The sequence below is a fragment of the Zychaea mexicana genome (assembly GCF_025766255.1).
Source record: "Zychaea mexicana strain RSA 1403 chromosome Unknown BDB00scaffold_17, whole genome shotgun sequence".
In the NCBI taxonomy this organism is placed as follows: Eukaryota; Fungi; Mucoromycota; class Mucoromycetes; order Mucorales; family Lichtheimiaceae; genus Zychaea; species Zychaea mexicana.
The window spans coordinates 383054-399410 of NW_026516680.1; the positions used below are offsets into that span (position 1 = coordinate 383054).

General features: G+C 40.9%; 5 protein-coding genes across 5 annotated transcripts; 4 read left to right on the forward strand and 1 right to left on the reverse strand.

Moving 5' to 3' along the window:
* The first annotated feature begins 2760 nt into the window (after nt 1-2760).
* BDB00DRAFT_811406 (Tho complex subunit 7-domain-containing protein) lies at nt 2761-4452 on the forward strand. The gene is made up of 6 exons (XM_053122621.1): nt 2761-3133; nt 3194-3302; nt 3386-3513; nt 3626-3770; nt 3863-4016; nt 4121-4452. Exons 1-6 carry the CDS (start codon nt 3124-3126, stop codon nt 4337-4339), a joined length of 765 nt encoding a protein of 254 aa, XP_052982279.1. The 5' UTR covers nt 2761-3123; the 3' UTR covers nt 4340-4452.
* A 10-nt stretch (nt 4453-4462) lies between these two features.
* On the forward strand, nt 4463-6553 carry BDB00DRAFT_972253 (pyridoxal phosphate-dependent transferase). The gene is made up of 5 exons (XM_053129867.1): nt 4463-4721; nt 4806-5269; nt 5355-5428; nt 5521-6040; nt 6137-6553. Exons 1-5 carry the CDS (start codon nt 4484-4486, stop codon nt 6464-6466), a joined length of 1626 nt encoding a protein of 541 aa, XP_052982280.1. The 5' UTR covers nt 4463-4483; the 3' UTR covers nt 6467-6553.
* A 4987-nt stretch (nt 6554-11540) lies between these two features.
* On the reverse strand, nt 11541-11997 carry BDB00DRAFT_811409 (uncharacterized protein). Its single transcript, XM_053122622.1, has one exon. It carries the CDS (start codon nt 11905-11907, stop codon nt 11659-11661), a length of 249 nt encoding a protein of 82 aa, XP_052982281.1. The 5' UTR covers nt 11908-11997; the 3' UTR covers nt 11541-11658.
* A 561-nt stretch (nt 11998-12558) lies between these two features.
* On the forward strand, nt 12559-13562 carry BDB00DRAFT_869924 (uncharacterized protein; the record flags this gene model as incomplete). Its single annotated transcript, XM_053126651.1, has 3 exons — nt 12559-12754; nt 12972-13375; nt 13503-13562. 3 exons carry the CDS (start codon nt 12559-12561, stop codon nt 13560-13562), a joined length of 660 nt encoding a protein of 219 aa, XP_052982282.1.
* A 1072-nt stretch (nt 13563-14634) lies between these two features.
* BDB00DRAFT_180942 (uncharacterized protein) lies at nt 14635-15782 on the forward strand. The gene is made up of 3 exons (XM_053116370.1): nt 14635-14857; nt 14950-15065; nt 15177-15782. The coding sequence occupies exons 1-3, from the start codon at nt 14719-14721 to the stop codon at nt 15621-15623; spliced, it is 702 nt and encodes a 233-aa protein (XP_052982283.1). The 5' UTR covers nt 14635-14718; the 3' UTR covers nt 15624-15782.
* Nucleotides 15783-16357: the final 575 nt, after the last annotated feature.

The following is a 16357-nucleotide window of genomic DNA, read 5'->3' on the forward strand; positions in this document are numbered from 1 at the left end:
AGATTGGCAGTAACCAACTGACATAGCAACAGGCAATCACGGATATTAGTATGACTGACGAAAAGGTGTTCTTGAGAACGAAAAGTGAGAGTGTAATGTTACCGCCGGATCCACACCATTGGTTTATACTCAAGCACAGCAACCCATTAGCTTAGTGTGAGGTAATACAATTCATAGACCCGGTAAACCTTGATACCGTTGCGTATTTTTCCTTCTCACACATGTTTTGTTTTGTTTGGCCACACGTCAAGCATGCTGCTTGTTACTGTGCATAAAGAGAATTATTTCGCTGCAGATCATCCGGTCAACCGAGCTCACAGCGAATCTTTTCCCACCTCTCTTGTTTCCTATGCATCCGGTCTGCGGTGTAGAAATGTAGAGTAACGACCTTTCTTCCGCCCCTAATTTTTTTTGCCGCATCACCAAGTTGAAGCCAGCACCCAAAGAAAAAGGTGTTCATAAAAGACAGATATAAATTTTTTAGAAATCTGCATGTGTTAAAAAGAAGGCTTACCATTTTGGGCTTTGCCACCGTAGTAGTAATGAAATATGCCCTGTTCGATAAGCTAAAGCGAAATGGCTTAGCTCATAGCTTGGCTTGTTGATAGCAAACAATGGAAAAAGGCATCTCGGTACTATAAAATCACAGAACCATAATAGACACCATGCAAGTTGTCTGATAGTGTAATTGGCAATTTGTCAATGGTTACCCATTTTGGAGGGTTCGTGCGTCGTTTTTTTTTTCTTTTTTGCGTTGTCGCCGATTGGAGAGCATCCCACTCCGCTTTCTTTCGTATCAGAGCGCCAAGTCACCAATCACACGGTTTATTTCAAGTATGAAGAAGTCAGGGCGGCCACTACAAGGAATATGGACATACACCCCTGCTTCTATTATACGATGCTCCATTGAAGGTTCCCAAAAAAGAAAAGACCATTATTATTAGCTACACATTCCTAACGCTTGAGCTGCTAAGAGCTGCATGAAACGTAGTTTGTTGGTTTATGGCCTCGTTTCGCTATCCGGGTATCCATACAAAGTTGGTGTGAAGACAAGACAAGATAGCGAATGCTTTCAACAACTCCATTCCTCAAAAAAACAAAAAGGTTCCAGACTTGTGCAAAATACCACAGAAAAGGCATTATACAGGCAATTGGGCTGAGCTGACAAAAAGAAATAAAAGTCTTACCAAAAGGTAATTTTATCCCAGAAGAAGCCCCAAGGTGAGAAAATCTCATGGGAGTGCTTTATAGATTCTATACAACGATCACATCGAGAATTCTTCACTGATTGCAAATATAGCATAGGCGTGTCTGCTGCCACTCATGTTACAACGTATCCGTACATGAGATGTTCTTTCTTACAGCCATGCCAGTTTCGAATATAGTCTGCAATAAATACGGCAGCACCATTATCGAAAACCGGGTGAATATGTTTGGTGTTTGATGTTGCTGTGGTTTTGGGGGGTGGGTCCAAATTTACTCAGTATACAACCGCCGATTGTACGAAAAGGTGACAATTTGGTTGTACAAGTTCTTTAAAGTCTGGATCTGTCCGAAACAATAAACCGCGCATCTTTCATTGAGTATTGAGGATGCACTCATTATATCAGCAAAGTAAAAGAACATCGCAAGGTTGCATGAACGAGCATGAAAATTTAGGACTATCCGTACGTTCTCAGTTCATTATCGGCTATTTATCATCATTGTATGTGGCAATTGAAGAACTAGATCCCACAGCAAAAGTCATCTTACTGTATGTAAATATGGACTATGACAAAAAAGAAAAGCGAGATTTCCGTCGGGGCAACAACGGTGCGTGCGTGTCCATGGCAAGAACCCGATTCAGATTTATGCAAAGCAAATACTAGTCCAATTCGATAAAAAAGAAGATAGCAATTCCAAAGATCGATACACGGAGTAATGAAAGTGACCCAAACCAAAGACAAGCATGTACAATGAAAAGTCCATTATAAATAATGGGATCGTGATAATGAATCTGTGCTGTCTCGGTATACCCAAATCCAATTACGGAATGATAATTATTAGGCAATATAATCGCCATTAACGGTAAATTCGTTCATAATCTCTGATGGTATGTACACGATAAGTATCGATTTGATTTGAAGCTGACTTCTATGTAACAGCCAGGCTTAAGGGTTGCTAAAAGAGTCATTTTTGTTAGTACTCGAAAAGGGAACCGCGGATGACTATGATGCTTTGTCATCTGACTCACCACGCTTATAGGCGGTGGAATAGTCGGGTCTTTGTGCCCATAACATCCGCGATTCTGTTTGGCTCTCCTTTCATAAGAGAACGTACTTCAAGGCCTCGTGTTTTAAAGCCAAACCTTCAATATGGTTAATGCAAATACTCGCATAAACTGATAACTGGTAGCTAAGCTCGTGTGCAAAGGTAGAAAAAGTAAAAGTTCTAGAAGCAAAGGGGTTTTTTCTCACTGGCTTTACATACATCTCTCTTTCTATTAATTAGCATTTACTGTGCAACATGCATGTCATAGACCACCAGATAATGTGCTATAATAATTTGTATCTCTGCGAATTAATATGCTACCGAGATCTTTCTGTGTTAATATGCACATTTCTACCTATATTTCTTCTCTTGTGATATATTACTTACTGCATTCTATAATTTGTTCCTCGATTGTTTATTTCTAACCAGAAATGTATAATTAGTAGCATAATTATATTATCATCATTATAATACAGTAGTTCAGCTTCTCATATATGCAATGCTACTTACATGGTACGTGTTATATGTGGTTAACAATTATCTACTACTATCTGGTAATATCCGATATCGTCCCGTGTGGTTGAAAATAATCATATAGCACACGATCCATCATGCTGAAAGCCACCTAATATTACTGATATGCCACCTATGATATCATACGCAAAGTACATGACTTAAGCATTTTTACTAGCTTCGTATCAGCAGTGCTTATTAACAAGAGTTGTAAAATAGAAGGAACAAGGAGGTGTTAGCAGAGAAAAGTTACAGCTCCCTCATCGCAAACGGCTAAATCAAAGAGCCGATCGAATGATTTTATTATTTCCTTGTTCTCTTGCTTTTAGCACCACATAAAAATACACTTCAACACAAAAAATGGACGACGGTACGCATCTTTGAAACTAATTAAACCATTATGCAGTCAATCAACTGACGATTTTGAAAGAAAATATGCTACGAACACGTCTTGAGGTTGATGACCGGCAGATACGAGGCTTACAAAAGAAAATCAGCTCATGGTTATCATCGCTGCCGATCGACACAAACGAATCAACGTGAGTTTTACTTTTGTTCGGCCAACGATAATCTTGATCTTACAGCATTTTTTAACGGTTGTTTGCATTCTTCCAACATATAGACAGAACATATACGAATCACTCTTATTACAGTTAACCAGCTATCAAACAAACGTAGAACGATACCCGATACTTGTGCACGCGAATGATACTGACATTAACAACTACGAACACATGGGCGAGGAGACAGGTAAACCAAATGAAACAGTCCTCGCTACGTGTCAACAAGGATATGGGGTTTCCTTTGAAAAAATAAAGTAAAGGGCAAAAGAATACTCATAGAAAAATGTATGCGCTATTAGCACGCGAGGTCGTAGCGACAGCAGAACAGATATCGTCTTTAAAGGATGAACTGAAGGAAGCACAAAAAGTACGGAATAACAAGCTTGAATATGACAAGGTTGCGCGTGAGATTATGAAATTACAGACACGCGATGAATATCAGCAGTAAGTGGCGTTTACTCTTTCTAAGCGTGCATTGTAATGAAGTGAAGAAAGAGCGTGAAAACGAATACTAATGTCATTAATACGCTTTATAGATCGATTATGGAACTCAAAGCCGACATTGATATGTTAAAACGAGAAAAAGCAAACAAGGAACAAGCATTCGAGTCACGGAAGGTTAACTTTGCAGAGTTGATCAAGACGGTCAAGGACCTCCAACGGACTGTCGAGGAAGAGCGTGCCAAGGGCGTAAGTATTTGTTTGGATGGGGGAAAAGTTGATGTAAAACTAGGAAAAATCAACCGTTGAATATTCTAATACTTGACGTAATTATTACTTTGTTGACATCATAGCATGAAATGCAAAAGAAATTGATGGATATGGATCGTGGTTACCAATCTTCGGACGATGAAGCAAGTGTCAATTCGGATTCCCAGGGTCATACACCGGAAGACCATCATAACGCCAATGGTGGTTCACATCGATTTCAAGAACGCAACAACGAGGACGATGATGGCGATGAGGAGGGAATGGTAGCGGATGAGGATGTTATAGTCAATGGAGTGCATTAAATTTTGTTTTTTGCGTTTTTTGCATTTAAATTCAATTAAACAAACTTACAGAAACATGTTTTTTGGCAATTGTAAATTAAATCATCCGATATTTGTTCAATTTCTCTTTTTTTACCTTTCTTTCTACCTTTCTGCTACCCAACAATGTTGCAGAAACATATTTCATCCGAATCGAAGATCAGAAATGAAGTGTTGAATCCATCCGCTTCCGGACGCGATGATCAACATTTGCATTCGTTGGCGTACAGTTCACGCTATGCTACCGCGGATATTCCCAAGTTCGAGCTCCCAGAAGGCTCATGCGAGCCCGTTGTTGCATATCAACTTGTCCATGATGAACTGGAATTGGATGGACGTCCTACTATGAACTGTGCTAGTTTTGGTATGTCAATACATCTAGGATATACATAGACACATTTGTGAATTTGGACAGCAGGAAAGAATTAACATAAAAAGGTTATCTTAGTTCACACGTGGATGGAACCCGAGGCAGACAAACTTATCATGGAAAACATCTCCAAGAATTTGTCTGACCAGGATGAATATCCTGCAACCATGCGAGTCCAAGGTCGCTGCATCTCAATTATAGGCAACCTGTGGAACGCAAAGGAAGCGATCGGCACAGCAACCGTAGGATCCAGCGAAGCAGTCATGTTGGGAGGATTGGCTATGAAAAAGATGTGGCAAGGAAAACGTCGAGAACAAGGCAAGGATACGTACCATCCCAATATTGTTTTTGGCAACAATGCTCAAGTCGCTCTCGAAAAGTTTGCACGTTACTGGGACGTTGAAGCACGCATTATTCCTGTTTCTGAAGAAAGCCATCATGTATTGGATGTCAACAAGGCTGTGGAAGCATGTGATGAAAATACGATTGGCATGTTTGTCATTTTGGGCTCCACATATACGGGCCATTTCGAAGACGTCAAGGTAAGTTCAGCTCTCCGCTACTGTATTATTTGTTTTCTTCGCATGATGATTGTACCATACCAAAAAATAACCTGTTTTGATATAGCACCTAGCCAAATTACTAGATGATTTGGAGGAAAAGAAGGGATATAATATTCCAATACATGTCGATGCTGCCAGGTAAATTATCTGCACGTTTACCCTGATGGAGATACTATATATTGTAAGCAGAACGGACATGATTTAATGTTTGGCAATCACTCGTTTAATAGCGGTGGTTTTGTCGCTCCTTTTGCATTTCCCAAACTTGAATGGGACTTCCGCCTGCCAAGAGTCGTATCTATCAACACGTCGGGCCACAAGTTCGGCTTGAGTTATGCCGGTATTGGATGGATTCTTTGGCGCTCGGAACAGTACCTGCCCAAGGAACTCATCTTCGAGCTGCATTATCTCGGTGGTACCGAATACACTTACAACTTGAACTTTTCTCGACCAGCTTGCTTTATGATTTCGCAGTACTACAACTTTATTCGTCTGGGCATGGAAGGCTACACTCGTATTGTCGTGAACGATTTGACCAACGCCCGTCTGCTCTCTGAAGCGCTGGAAAAGTCGACGTACTTTGACATGGTTTCGGATATGCACCGTGCCGACGGCGTCTTTGGATGGAGAAGCCACACAACCAAACAAAACGCGAAGGAGAAAGCCAAAAAGACGGGCAAAATAAACTACAACCCCTCCCTTCCTGTTGTTTCTTTTAAGCTTACTGACGAGTTTAAGAACAAGTACCCGGTAAGAAAATCTTTCTTTATCAAAACTGACGCTCTAAATGTTCAATCGCAAGGACAGTAATAATACTCACGTTGTAATTTAACATTACATAATTAGCATGTAAAGCAAGCTGCTATTAGTACACTACTGCGTTCTCGAGGCTGGATCATTCCTAATTACGCTCTCCCACCTGCCGAAGACACCATCGAAATTCTTCGAGTCGTTGTCCGTGAGTCCCTTTCGCGCGATATGATTGATCGGATGATTGATGATATCATATCTTGCACAAATGAACTCAAGAGCATCGAAAACGAAGTCGACGACAGCGTGTACGGGCTTCTGGAACAACTTGGCAGTGCTCCAAAACTTAACAAGCGCGAATCCGAGAAAGAAAAGGAGAACAAACGTAAAATTAAGAAACCAAGAACATATGCTGCGACATGTTAGAGATAATACTTTTAGTTAAAAGCGAATATCTGTGTAGATTGGTTATATGGTTATTAACGAATAAATGACGCTTCAGTTAAATCATGCTATACAACTTATGCTGAACAAAATATCAACTAGGTCTATTATTTTTGAGATGTTTGTTGTGTCAATGTTTGTAACAATGCACGTTGACAATCTAGCGGAACTGTATATCGTGGAGATGTCGATCGATTGTATTCCTTTCAGGCACCACTTTTTAAATATCATCAGACCTTGTAAGCTTTTCGTGACGTCATTCTATTGCAAGCAAGTGGGATTAGATGCATATACATCCAATGGAGCGTGTACATATGTACACTAAATAGACACTCCCGAGCATGAAAGTAATAGAATTTACGCGCGGGCATTTGTTCGATGAAGTCCGGCAAGTACTGCAAGAAATTACTGCAATTGCAGTACTGCAAAATTACTGAGGCCCGAAACAAGCTAGTCGTATGCATTATCTTAGACTCGACCTCACTTGCCTCGGTTAAAGAGTTTGTAGAAGCTTTTCTGGCAAGCTATGACCAAATGCATATTTAGAAGAATTTTGCTGGTCTTTCAAATGTTCCCTATCGATTGACGACAGACGGTGCGTGTGACTAGTTGTACTAGCTGGGCAGTATTTCATTCGTTTCGCCATATACAATCATGTAAAACTAGACACTCTACGTACAAAAACTAGGAACTGAAAACACGTTAGCTACAAATCATATCAGTCCTTTCTATCTCACACTCGAGCTGCTGCCACTGTTGATCAAGTCTGTATCAAAGCCGCATTGTTAAAATCGCATCCAGATTACATCGATTGACAACACTGTATGTAGAGTGGCGCAAGTCTTGAAAAAGAGAGTGACGAAAAGTACTTTAACAGAAAATCCAATTATATAAAAATAATAATAGCACTATAGTAATAGCAAAGTACTTTTCTTCAATACTCATGTTTCTTTTCTTCTTTCCATGTACATGATAACTTGATAGGCCGCCAATGTCCTGTTCACCTGTGAACTGATTCGTCGCCTAAAGGCCAATGACACTAACAATGTAAGCGTTGTGACAAGTTATTGTATTCCCCGAACAAGGACATCTATATGTAAGCGCTAATAGGTGCATTGACTAAACAACAACAATGGACTTAATAGGTATATGTAAATTGCAACCATTTTGGCGTTGTTAAAACCGACTCATTTTATCAGAGCGGCTCTTTGTCTAGAGGCTCCTTGTTGGACGCATTCACGGATCCTTTCTATATGTCACCTGAAGAAGGCGCCCTCAAGCAGCTCTATTTGGCCACGAGGAGAAAAAGGACATCAAAGGACGATACCATGTAAGCAAATTATCTTCCACCACATCGCCATCACCATTTTATAAAATATGACCCCCCCACCTATTATACAGAAACCTAGAGCGCCACCAACAGCTCATTTCTTTTTTTTTCTCTGAGGAACCTACTGTTCAGTTGTCGTCAAGTACCGGTTTTAGTAAATCTCAAGAGCATGCCACTAAATTTTTAGACACTACCGAACAACTCTTTGAGGAAAAGGTTCCTGGAGGATATGTTAGGACTAAGCTTTGAAAGGCTACTCGCTCCTAGTTTTGATTATCACGAAATAAAAGAAAAAAATAAAGCTGCGAGAAAATATACATCTGCTGCTACATACTGCTTCTGTGTTATCATGTAAGATACTCAGTAGCAGCCACACCAATGGAGCAGCAGGAAGAGACAACAGCAGTTTTTTTATAATAATAAGCTATTGACAGTATAAATTAAAACTCGTGTATCGGGTAACTGGGTCGATCGTTCCGAGATGTTACCGAAGAGATCATATCGTCCCCCGACATCTTCTCATTTTCATCCCTTATGTTTCATATGTGTAAACTTTGGGCTTCTTTATAGTAGAGCATCATAAAGCTTATTCACATATAGCGCTTTTCGTTATGCTTCCGTTCTTGACTAATCACCGCGTGTACAATAACTTTGCTCCTCTTTTTCAATATGGCATGACAATGCGTAAACAGTCTCAGTATACAGATGGCGATGATAATAAATAGTATATGTGCTTGATATGACCAAAACAAAGCAGCATGCTCGCCTTTTTCTAACAAATAGTTGTACGTGTATGTTAAGCAATGGTACTGTAGCAGTGATTGAAAAACGATAGTATTCGTCGTCAGCTCCTGTTTCATAATTGATCGTTTCCAACAAGCAAGTAACACTCGCACAATCTCTCTCGTATCTTTTCACAAACGAGTCTTCGTTTGTCATCCACTCGTTACAGTATCATCTTGTTTTACTGTTGTTGACACACATGTACATACAATTTTTTGTCCGACGTCGGATCCTTCTTTTTTTCATCCATTGGTTACTGGTTCTTCTTCATCATTCATACCGTTTTTGTTTTCTCCATCTCCAATCAACTCTTGTTATTGTTATTAGTAACGAAACGCTAGATTGACTGATCAATGCGATGAATGCTTGCTTTTTTTCATCAGCATGATGATATATACTTTTCTTATAAACACGCCCTAAAAAGTCAACAGGCAAATGATATGGGAACAGATGGAGAGTATAAACCATCTTGACATCAATCAATACGTGGTGTGCGTCCGCTTGCTGACGGCGCTTTGACAATAACATCAAGATCAAGAGAGTGAAGCTAGTTTTGGTATAAGTCCGAGGGAACCTGTAAAGCTGTATTACGAAGCTAACATTATCTTGGTCTTTCTTGTGTTTTGCGTTTTGCCACCCCCACTGCTCACCGGACGTCTTCCGGTCTTTGTCATATGGTTTGCTTTTTGATTTGTTATGATGATTTGCAAATAATAGTGTCATGTTATGATAGTAAGCGAATGAAACGAATTTATGGTGATTGACTTTGATGGTGGCGGTGATAGGCACTGGGTACTGTATTACAGTTTTATCGTGATATATATCACATCGCAGTAATGGCGATCGATTTGCCACAATGATGCTAATCCTGCGCATTAGCTCACTAGAGTGACAAATAACTGCGCCTTAATATTAGTAGATCCTTAGCACTAAGCCGGGGAAGGAAAACACAAAAGCTGGGGTATGGGGATACTGCTGCGACGGCGCACTACTGGGGTGTACTGTATGGTTCCTATTATGCGCACTAAAAGCCTAGATTGAAATTTGTTCCCCAAAAGAAGCCCTTCATCAGCAATCATTACTACGATTATAGAAGCACATGTCCATGTATCAGCGCTACAATAGCAGCAACTGACACATATTCTCTTTAGTGCAATACATATCGCTATTTTAGATAGTATGCATCATCATATTGCGTTGTTATTACGGATGCATCTCATCATCCCCATCAGCAACAGCATTGTGCGTTTAAAGAAAAATCGAGGGACAAAAAGATGCTGAGAGAAGAGATAGGTAACACTACAACTACTTCAATTTCAGCATATGTTATACAGTTTAACTCAACGTCAGGTGAGCACTTATTGCAACTATAACTACGATCGGTGTACACATCATCTATTGGGAAGTTCGGGACCACCGTGCATAGAATATAGACCCTTTTACTTTTAAAACCGAAAATTCTTCTCAGTGCGTATGTACCCCATCCGCGTATACATGTTACCACGCTTATTAGGAAGAAAAAGCAAATGCATAAACTTTATTCATGTTGTGCGCTACTATCAGTAATAGCAATAGCAATTAGTAATGATGCAAACGACGGTTACAAGTACAAAGTTCATGTTACTACTACTAGTAGCAGTAGTATCAGTAGTACATACATGCACCAATATAATTCGCGCCATTCTCGACTGGTACTAGAATGATTCGCTGTCGCAGACTGCCTGTTGTTGGGGGGAAATTGCGCTTACGAACGAAAAAAAAACAGAACCAATCATTCGAAATAGGCAATGTAGACGTGATCATCATCATCATTACACGATGAAATTGATATATTGGTGATAAGAAGAAGGAGAAGAAGAAGAAAGTGCCTACACGAACCCGTCGTCAGCTGAGAGGGCGGAAAGTTAAAAGAATTCCTGCTGGCTAATAATGTTGTTGTTGGCACAACAACATAAACAAGTAGCTACGCGATGATGGAACTCATTCAAGAACGAACTACTTTCTTGCACATACAATAATATGGTCGTGCTTCTAGTTGGAAGAGATATCCATTTTGCCCAGGTAACTAGGTCATATTATCATTATCGTAATACGACATCTAATTTATATACTGCGTTCACCATCACCTACATATATTACTACCAAACTGCTGATCCGTTTATTTATTTGATTAGATATGTGCTTACTCTTCCCCAGTTTGAGCCTCTTGCTACGTGCAGTAGTGAATCATATGTCAACATTCGTAGTAACAGCAGGTTATATAATTCATGCATCTCCTGCTCAGACAAAAACATGCATTTAGAAACATCTCTCTCCTGAAAAAGACATAAACAATACCTGCGTTTAAAAAATTTGCAAATAAAGAACACGGATGTTTACCTATCTCTGATACTTCCTGCAAGGAAGAAATGGAAAAAAGGGTTTATTTCGTCCTACACTAGAAAGGAAGTCATTAGATCTATACTTGTAAACATCAGTAGGTATTTTTTTTAGCCACATACACACATCAAAGATGAAATAACAAAACCAGCGACATAATAGCACGGTCATTATTGAGAACCAACGATATATCGCATACGAGATGATAGTAAAGTTATTTCCTCTTACGAAACAAGACGTGAATGGCCTTTTTCGACAAAAGTGCATCTCGACCCCTCCCGTTTCTGTACGACTGCGCCTAAAACTTGCCTCATTTGAAAACTCACTCTCTACACACTTCGGATTACACCGATGATGTGTTTGCTCGTGTATATATGACGGAATGATGCGATAAACGAAAAAAAAGATTTTCTTTTTAAGGAGATTCATCAAGTGCAGCAGCAGCAGACTAGCACAAGAACAAATCAGTAGTAGTAGGCTACAACTACACCACGCAACATGCACATACACATACAGCACGTTTGCCTGCGCAGTACCAGCAATACTATTCATAGTTGCAATATGAGCCAAAACAAGCAAAAAGCTATAATATCCCATGGCACTACTGTTTACTTGTTTTTCACGAGTCTGAAGATCTTGTAGTTTTCACTATTACACCATTACCGCAGTTACTACTATACAACTATAATGTCCTCTGCTTAAAAGCAATCAGAGTACTACAGCTGAATCTTTCGTCATAAGAATAGTAGTAGTGAGGCACGACGACGACGACGAAGACGACGACTGGGCATGTACATGCAGATCGATGTATCCCTGCAAAAGTGACCAGCTCATGTGTTTTGTAGCTGACTCTCTTTTCCACTTGGTGAGTTATATATTGGAAAAGAAGAAAAACGGCATTGGAGAGCTGAATAGAACTAAAAAGAAGCATGTAACTATCAGTATTAACACCTTGTAACAATAAACAACAATACTGGATGGGGAGCAGTGAATAGCAAAAACAACAGCTTACCAAATTTAGACCAGCTTTTCACCTATTAGTTGGACAGGGCGTGTTATTATTAATGCTCCGCCACCCCCACTCTTCCCCTCGCGCTGACTCCGCCGCTCTGTCAATTTTTGGCCCTGCGGTGTGTGCATGTGTTACGCTGTGGAGAACTGCGAAAGAGATGAACTGCTGACCACATACCCCCTTCTCTAGCCTGCATACTAAGAAATAAAGCTTGTGATCATGGAAGAGAAAATCATGCTGATAATCGCTCATGTAGTATCTTTGTCCGTCGGTCGGTGTCGGCCCTCAAGTCCGTGCACATTCCGTTTTTACTTGATTACTATGAAAAAGAGAACCCTGGCATGAGCTGTAGAATAAAGAAGCTCCTGTGTTTAGGCTGTTATATCGGAGATTCGTAACGAAGAAGCTCTGTATGATCAAGTAGACCCTTGAGACGGTTGCGTTTCGTAGATTGAACAAATGTTTCAAAACGACATGGGTTATGATGATGGTTTTTTCTAAGCATAAACAGCAAAAAAGAATGGGAGTTTATCTTTTTCGTTTTGCCTGTCTTTTCTTAGAAAATTCGTAATGCTTATTCCTACAGAACCTACGCCCAACTTGGTTATTGTCAAGAATGTGGCGCCATCCACGTCCGAAAAGATGTTGACAGATTTCTTTTCGTTTTGTGGCAGAATCGATGACTTTGCACTAAACGAGGACGCAACAGCGTTCATTATGTTTGAGCGTCCGTCTGCTGCAAAGACAGCCATTCTATTGAACAATGGTAATAAACCTGTGCTGTTGCATGACAGCATTGTTTGTGCGTAGCACCACCCCACCTACCTACCAGAACAATACATACATCATCCTTACGCCTTTCCTCTCTCTCTCTCTCTCTCTCTCTTTCTCCTTATGCGCTCGCGTAATAGTTCGAGTAGCAGTAGTAGTCGTTGTTGTCCTATTAACTCACATTAATATTTTGATAAACACAAACAAAACAGCAACCGTAAATGGTAACGAGCTTGCAATCGAACCGTACTTTAAAGATGCAGCAGCTACTGCTGGTGAAGAGCCTAGTCAAGAACAAGTAGCAGAGCAACAGCAACAACAACGGCAAGAAAGCAAGACCAAGTCAGGCATTATGGCTGAAATCCTGGGTGCTGGCTACAAATTGACAGATCCCATTCTTCAAGCGGCAACTGACTTTGACAAGAGATATGGCGTATGGAGTCGTGTGGAGCCTTATTGGAATCAAGTCGATCAAAAGATGCGGGTCGGAGACAAGGTCCAGTCTTTGGAAGACACGGCAGACCACTGGCTCAAGGAGACACCCATGGGTCAAAAAGTTCAAAATCATCTGGTGGAACCCATTGCTTCGGTACATTCAGAGGCAAAGCGAATTGCGGTAAGCCATCATTCTATTGGTTTTTGCCTTTTTTTTTTCCATCGTCATCTGCTTGTGTCTACGTATTACGTTCAAATTACACGTCATTTGACCTCTTTTATGTACGCATAACCTTTTTCTTTTTTAGAACCAGCAAGAAAGTGGTGGTGCTAGCGGTGACGGTGGCAATAGGGCAGCAGGCCGATGAACACATACACAAAACTTTATACGTCGATCATAAGCTCTTGTTCTTATTGGTGCATCGGTTCGGAATACTTCCATTCTTCCCTCTTCCCCTCTCTCCCCCACTCCTCTCGCGTACGTACCCCGAGGAAATCCAGACCGAATGCACAACAAAAATAATAATAAAAAGACGGAATTGGCTTTTACGGTAACCAGTGCTGAGTCTTCCCCCACTTTGTTTTTATCTCGCCCTCTTACTACTTAGTCCATCACTCTTTATGACGTGTATTATCGAGAGAAGGTGGGGGGAGAGCACAGACACCCACAGAAGAGATACTATGTTGCAGAAAGAGATGATTGTGATTGTTGATTCTACCACCGACGTCCATTATCGAGCTTGTATACTCTCCACTTGGGATCAACACATAGTAGCAGTGGTATGGCTTCAGCATGTGTCTCTGCTTAAAAGGTCATCCGCCTCGCTTTACTTTCAACCCAAGAATTATATATAAAAGGGGGACGCGTCGGATCGCTCCGGTTGCTTATTTCCTCTCTCCAACATCTTTCACACCAACTCAACCCCACTTCAAACACTACTGCTGCTTTATTACTGCACAACACTTTGTTTTGCATTTCTTATTTATTATCTACTCTCTAGAAAACACTTTTCTGTCAACCATGAACGCACAACAAGCGTACTGTAACGTATATCCTACCCCACCCACCACGACCAGCGATCACTATTACACAGACCTGATCAACCAGGGTAACTATACACCAAAGTGCTTGGGTAGCCATAGCAATTTCCCTTTTGCTAAATGGATCTATTACACCCCCGCCCGGAGTAGACATCACGCCAATACAATACGCGTTGACCTGGGACATGTCCACAGTATCATCAGCATCTTCACCATGGAACGGAATGAGAGCCGAGTTAATGGACAATACGTATTATCACGAGACATCTCATCTGGTAAATAGCTTTTGGCATATGTGTGCCTACAAAAATTGAACAGTACCATCCCTGCAGAATCGATATAGAAAAATAGAAGGCTGACAACACATGACACCCATATCATCCCATCCATCTCTTTGCTATTACACTATAGGACATTATCCCAACGATTGGGGCTCCTGCAAAACTCACGCCAGCTGAGACGTCGCTGACGAGCCATGACACCATGGTGTATTACCCTACGGACACTTTTCCATCGGCTTACACTCCGAGTCATTGCCGCGTGACACCTTGTACTACTGCTTCTGCTGCTGCTGCTGCTGCTAATCATTCTACGACCGTCGTTACTACTTCTTCCAATACTGGTAAGCGGACAAGCTATTATTTTGTTTGCTAAATGTGGTACTAGTTGTGATTGGCTTCTGATAACACAAATACACACATAAAAATATAATAGTAGCCGGATCGGGTGACACTGAGTGCCGATGCCGATGGTCGAAATGCGGAGTCAGGACGGCCACCTTGGATCAACTGATCTTGCATATCCGGGACGACCATGTGGGTAGTGGCAAGGTAAAGTGTACAAAAACGCTCTGATATCATCTCTCGTTTGTTGTTGACATTCACAGCCCATAACTAAAAAGAGAAAAAAAAACCGTACTACTTTCTATTACTACAAAATAGCCTGCTTACTTTTGCTTTTGGGCTGGATGTCCACGAAGTAAAAAGCCATTCACAAAGCGTCACAAGATGCATAATCACATGCGAACACACACAGGCGAACGGCCTTTCCAGTGTACCGTGCAAGGCTGCACCAAACGCTTCTCGCGTCCTGATTCGCTCAGTACACATATCAAGACGCACTCCAATATCCGACCTTATCACTGCAGCGTCCCTGGTTGTGGCAAGGCTTATTTCCATTCTCGGTCGTTACGAAAACATACACGATCGCATGAAGAACACCAACAGCAGCAGCAAAGACAGCAGCAGCAGCAACAAGGCCAGCAACAGCAGGTACATCAGCAACAGCAGCAAGTACAAAGACATAGCAACAATAGCATTACCTCATACCCATCCGGTCCTGACCCGCGATTCTTCCCCGTGATGGACCCTTCATCCTACTACATGTAAATTTTTCTATTCTTTCTTCTTCTTCTTGTATATGTATATCATCTTTCATCATCATCATCATCATCATCTTTTATCATCTTCCATCCTCATCAATTCCGCACACACGCACACACATACACTTCCATCATCTTTTTTTTTCCATCCATTAAATAACTCTATTATTCATCCTACTCTATTTGTATGCTAAAGGAGCTGGAACTCCTCTTCTTTTTTATTTCCCTTTCTGAACTTTTTGAAATAAACCTTTTTTTTCTTTTTACAAACTAATGGAGACAGTGCTTGCAAACGAATTAGCCCAACGATTTCGCATCGAATCGTGTACAGCAGATGCAGTTTAGTCTCTTCTCTCTTTCTTTTGGGCATAACCGCTATTGGGCTGTCTATTAACCAGATTCATCGTATGAATGTGTAAAGACCAAGGAATGGGAACAATCAATACTACAATGTGCCAAGCGAGTGAAAGATACAGGTGATGCCACTGTCAAGGTATATATATTCATATTAAAATACCAGTCTCCACCCTCCCCTCACTTCAACTCTTCCGTATATGTTATCTTATAACGCACCGTCTAAAGACACAAGCGGAACGGGCACATGTTCAAGACATGATGCAAACGTTGCTCGAGAACGATGGACGGTTAAAAAGCACATTTGCGGAGATTGATCACATTGAACGCATTGTCCAGCGCGTCAAAGAGACGTACAACAAGATTGCAACAAGCGTGGACGATATG